The sequence below is a fragment of the Diaphorina citri genome, unplaced genomic scaffold, assembly GCF_000475195.1.
Source record: "Diaphorina citri unplaced genomic scaffold, Diaci psyllid genome assembly version 1.1 scaffold245, whole genome shotgun sequence".
NCBI lineage: Eukaryota > Metazoa > Arthropoda > Insecta > Hemiptera > Psyllidae > Diaphorina > Diaphorina citri.
The window spans coordinates 102,826-107,713 of NW_007377682.1; the positions used below are offsets into that span (position 1 = coordinate 102,826).

The following is a 4,888-nucleotide window of genomic DNA, read 5'->3' on the forward strand; positions in this document are numbered from 1 at the left end:
AGACCTACTGTACCTGCGTTCATACCTGTACCCGGCCTTCAGCTCAAACCACCGAAGAAACTACCTCAAGTAAATAGCCTTCCTTTTTTACTTTCTATTACCAATACTTCCGGGAGGTTTATCGAATCCACAAAAGAAGAAAACGAAAAAGTATTGAAATCGGGCCATTTCTTTTCTTCTTTCCAACATATCTGAAGAATTATCAGGAACGAAAAAATACAAAATGAAAATAATATTAACCCTTCGAAATAATTAAAATTCTAAAGGTTTTCAAAATGGTATGAATTCAGAGACCGTTTTCCTTGTCCAATTTTCCTTCTATTCTAATCCTTTTTAATTTTGCTTTCAATGCTTCCTATTCTTAAACTATTTGCATAAGAGGATAATAATTAAAGTAAGGTATATTAAAATAAATGAAATGAAATTTGTTTCAGGACATACAAAGCTTTCTAGACGGGGCGAAGGACGGCGCTATTATTTTCACCTTCGGCTCCAGTCTTCTCACAGCCAGTATTAGTCCGGCCTATAGGACAATGTTCTTCCAGGTGTTCTCACAGCTAAAGCAGCGTGTCATTTGGAAGTGGGAGATGGAGCACCCAGCAGATAAACCGGACAATGTCATGCTTGCCAAGTGGCTGCCACAAGCCGATATATTGGGTAAGATGTAAAAAATCGGATTGAAACGATACTTCCTCACATTATGTACTAAATTTTATTGTCCTCAGGAGGCTTAGTGGATATTCTAATCAGGGAGCCAAAGATCACAAAATTTCCTACATGACTTGTATATTTCTGATTTTATTCAGATTTAATCAAGAGTTATCATTATCACTAAATGAATTAACAGACCAGCAAAATACAAAATCGTCCAGTTTCTAGGTAGCTTGGTTGGTAGCACGTCTGGCTTGTAAGCGCTGGGCCGCTGGTTCGATTCTCACCCGGGGCGGCTTTTATCTTGAACCGATAGTGTTCGTTCTCGGAACGGCTGGCTTTCTGTCCTGTCTTCCTTCTCTCTTCGATTTCGGGTTCTAGGTAGCTTGGTTGGTAGCACGTCTGGCTTGTAAGCGCTGGGCCGCTGGTTCGATTCTCACCCCGGGGCGGCTTTTATCTTGAACCGATAGTGTTCGTTCTCGGAACGGCTGGCTTTCTGTCCTGTCTTCCTTCTCTCTTCGATTTCGGGACGATAAGACCATAGCAGTTACAGTTCCCTCTATCAAATACGGGGGATTGAGGCGAAAGCCGGCAGATGCCTCCTTTCAATCGCCCACCAAGGGTGGTTGGAGAGACTCCTTAAAAAAAAGTACGGTCAACAACAGTACGAGAAGGTAATGTTTCCTTATCGATTCTTCCCTGTCCCCCTTTCAGGTCATAATAACACAATAGCATTCATCTCCCACTGTGGTCAGGCCGGGACCCAGGAGGCTATCTATCATGCCGTGCCTGTTCTAGCTATCCCCTTTCTCCTAGATCAGAGCATCATGGCTGCCAAGTTGATAGCTAAGGGCGTTGCTATAGAACTCAACTATGAGGAGTTGACTGTTGACAGTGTTAAGTCTGCGTTGGATACTCTGACAACACCTACACATGGGTACGTATAACCTTGGTGGTGTAGTGGTCAAGACGCTCGCCTGGTAAACAGGAGGGCGTGGGTTCAATCCCAGCCGAGGTATGGAAATTTATCCTCAATATACAAGTCTGCGTTGGATACTCTGACAACACCTACACATGGGTACGTATAACCTCGGTGGTGTAGTGGTCAAGACGCTCGCCTCGTAAACAGGAGGGCGTGGGTTCAATCCCAGCCGAGGTATGGAAATTTATCCTCAATATAATTTGAGAATTTGACCACAAAGTAGCCTACTGCTGGAGTAAAGGGACTTTTCAGTCCTATGCGAGCAGTATAAATAAGCACTATTATTATTATTATTTGTAGCGGAGTACTGCCTGGTAAACCGGAGAGTGTGGGTTCATTCCCAGCCGAGGTGTGGAAATTTATCCTCAATAATTATAATTTGAGAATTTGACCACAATAATAGTAGTAGCCTACTGCTAGAGTAAAGGGACTTTTCATTTTCAGTCCTATGCGAACAGTATGAATAAGCACTATTCGCTATTATTATATCCTAACGTGTCACTCGTAATCTCAAAAGATGTCTCCTAATTTAGCTCATTCTAATGTTCTCCAGGTACAAGGAACGGATGCAGAAGCTGTCCAAATTATTCCGTGACACAGAGTAAATGGACTTTTCATTTTCAGTCCTATGCGAACAGTATGAATAAGCACTATTCACTATTATTATATCCTAACGTGTCACTCGTAATTTCAAAAGATGTCTCCTAATTTAGCTCATTCTAATATGTTCTCCAGGTACAAGGAACGGATGCAGAAGCTGTCCAAATTATTCCGTGACACACCAGAGCAGAGCTCGGACAAGATTATCTTCTGGACCAACTATATTCTAAACCACGGAGGCAAACACTTGACCCCAGCCTCTAAACAATTGAGTGGAATACAGTACTACATTATAGATGTAGCAGCTTGTGTTGTGTTAACACCGATAGCACTGGTTTATCTAACCAGGGCTCTGGCCTGGCTTGTACGAAGGCAAGCCAAGAGTTGAAGGGAAAATTAGAATTCTTAAGCCAGCCAATCACTATCATTTAGGCCTGACAGATCAGTGCAATAGTCCTAAAGTAAAATGGACGCGGCACACAAGGGATCAAGAAGAGACCGCCTCAACATAAGTATCTGACCAGGGCTATGGTCTGGCTTGTACGAAGGCAAGCCAAGAGTTGAAGGGAAAGTTAGAATTCTTAAGCCAGCCACTCACTTTCATTTAGGCCTGACAGATCAGTGCAATAGTCCTAAAGTAAAATGGACGCGGCACACAAGGGATCAAGAAGAGACCGCCTCAACATAATAATAGGCCTGACAGGTATACCTCATCAGGTCCGCATGTCAGGTCTACCTGATAGTGTGCGTGGCTGGCCTTAGCATAATAGGGCAACTTGTTGTACGCTGAGAGTCTAAATAAAGCACTACTTATTCGTCTCTCCTTTTCTTCTACTGTGCCTTCCCTTCACACCTGTCTCTTCCCTTCAACCCTGAAGAAGAAAAGCCCTTTTAGTCTCATTCGAGCAAGGTAACCAAGGCATATTCTATTCTACTTATAAAATGTACTCACCAGACGGCATTGAATGCGTCTACCAGGGCTATTGAAGACACGCAATCCTTTCGCCTCAACTGGAGCCGTACACCACCAGGATGCATCATTTCTCGCTTGAGTTGCAGAACTTGCTGTTCTCTCAGTGTCAGACGGGATGGGTTGACTAGAGCCGCCTCAACTGTAGCCGTACACCACCAGGATGCATCATTTCTCGCTTGAGTTGCAGAACTTGCTGTTCTCTCAGTGTCAGACGGGATGGGTTGACTAGAGGCTCCTGGGCTAGCTGGGACGTTTGGGCTAAGGTGGGAGGAACGGGACCCTGTGGCGTACAAGAATGTCAAGTTTATTTAAGAGGGATAGAAGAGTGTCAAGTTAACAAGTTTATTCAAGAGCGGTAGAAGAGGTCCAAGTTTATTCAAGAGGGGTAGAAGAATTTCAAGTTTATTTGACAGCTTTAGGGTTGGTCTAGTTTGGAACATGTCAGGTCTACCTGATAGTGTGAGTGGCTGGCCTTAGCATAATAGGGCAACTTGTTGTAAGCTGAGAGTCTAAATAAAGCACTACTTATTCGTCTCTCCTTTTCTTCTACTGTGCCTTCCCTTCACACCTATCTCTTCCCTTCAACCCTGAAGAAGAAAAGCCCTTTTAGTCTCATTCGAGCAAGGTAACCAAGGCATATTCTATTCTACTTATAAAATCAGGAGGAACAAAGGCAAGTAAAAAAGGCAATTAGTATTAATTCTGGCTATAAAGACTAGCTGTGTCTTGGATTATGGGGAACTCAGTTCAGATTGCATAAGAACAACAGCACTATTTATGACCTATAAGTCAGGAATAAACCCATACAGCCACTTTAAAACCTACCTATTGGGACATAAAAAAAAGAAGAAAAAAAAAACATTGATAGGTGGTAACTACTAAATGTAATGAGATTTGCAATTTGTTAATTTACCTTATTGGGTAGAGCCTTCTTTTCTGGGACTGGCAATCTCTTGAGCCAGGCATTCTTGTGGATTTCTCGGAAGAGTACAGAACTAGTAGGTTGTGCCATGTTGAACTGATGTATTTTTGACCCTGGAATACAATAAGAGATTCAATGAATCAGCCTAGGCATACAATGAATAGGTAGGTACTCTTATCACCAATCTCATAGCTAGAGTGTGTAGATACCTGGATAAAACCCATGTCAAGTGGCATGAGAAAAAAACAGAAAACACCCACGAATAGTGTTTGATTCCAGATGTGTTGAGTGTTTTAGAACTAGAGAAAATGTAGATTAGATTAAACACTCACCTCACTATCATAATCAGCTTAATCACCGAGAGATAAGAGGCAATTTCCAGCAGAGGAAAACTATAAACTACCATCTGTGTACGAATAGGTTCCGCATTTCACTTTTCTTATTAGTCCAATATACAGGCAATCAGCAATGCCAGTGGCCAATCGGTTTGGGCTAAGGTGGGAGGAACGGGACCCTGAGGGAAAGAAGAATGTCAAGTTTATTTAAGAGGGATAGAAGAGTGTCAAGTTTATTTAAGAGCGGTAGAAGAGGTCCAAGTTTATTCAAGAGGGGTAGAAGAATTTCAAGTTTATTTGACAGCTTTAGGGTTGGTCTAGTTTGGATGGTAGCTCCGTTGTTCCAGTTCCTTATTCAATAAACTTCTTCTTTTTTCCAAGATGTTTGATAAAGGGAACTGTAACTGCCAAGGTCTTATCACCCC

General features: G+C 42.4%; 2 protein-coding genes and 2 long non-coding RNA genes across 12 annotated transcripts in view; 2 read left to right on the plus strand and 2 right to left on the minus strand.

Annotated features, from left to right (window-relative positions):
* The window catches only part of LOC113466299, a 300-nt gene extending 150 nt beyond the window's left edge, over window positions 1–150 (minus strand). The window contains exon 1 of the long non-coding RNA XR_003390742.1: window positions 26–150. This is a non-coding gene — a long non-coding RNA (uncharacterized LOC113466299). The remainder of the gene's footprint in view (window positions 1–25) is intronic.
* LOC103506546 (UDP-glucuronosyltransferase 2B14) overlaps window positions 1–3,083 on the plus strand; it is a 19,829-nt gene extending 16,746 nt beyond the window's left edge. For 4 of the 8 annotated variants that reach the window (XM_026821586.1, XM_026821585.1, XM_017442928.2 and 1 more), the window contains one exon: window positions 2,765–3,083. In XM_026821586.1, the coding sequence (XP_026677387.1) occupies window positions 2,765–2,797 (33 nt within the window). In that variant the 3' untranslated portion in view covers window positions 2,798–3,083. Of the gene's footprint in view, window positions 70–434; window positions 658–1,365; window positions 1,589–2,368; window positions 2,742–2,764 lie in introns of all 8 variants that reach the window. The other 4 variants (XR_003390740.1, XR_003390739.1, XR_003390737.1 and 1 more) reach the window with 2 other exon arrangements.
* LOC108252048 (flocculation protein FLO11) overlaps window positions 1–4,606 on the minus strand; it is an 18,379-nt gene extending 13,773 nt beyond the window's left edge. Inside the window, exons 1-2 of one of the 2 annotated variants that reach the window (XM_017442931.2) lie at window positions 4,461–4,606; window positions 4,120–4,241 (exon numbers count right to left, since the gene is read on the minus strand). In XM_017442931.2, the coding sequence (XP_017298420.1) occupies window positions 4,120–4,172 (53 nt within the window). In that variant the 5' untranslated portion in view covers window positions 4,173–4,241; window positions 4,461–4,606. Of the gene's footprint in view, window positions 1–4,119; window positions 4,414–4,460 lie in introns of those variants that run through there. The other variant, XM_017442932.2, reaches the window with a different exon arrangement.
* On the plus strand, window positions 3,347–4,741 carry LOC113466301. The gene is made up of 2 exons (XR_003390744.1): window positions 3,347–3,469; window positions 4,626–4,741. It is a non-coding gene; the product is annotated as an uncharacterized LOC113466301 (long non-coding RNA).
* The last annotated feature ends 147 nt before the right edge of the window (window positions 4,742–4,888 follow it).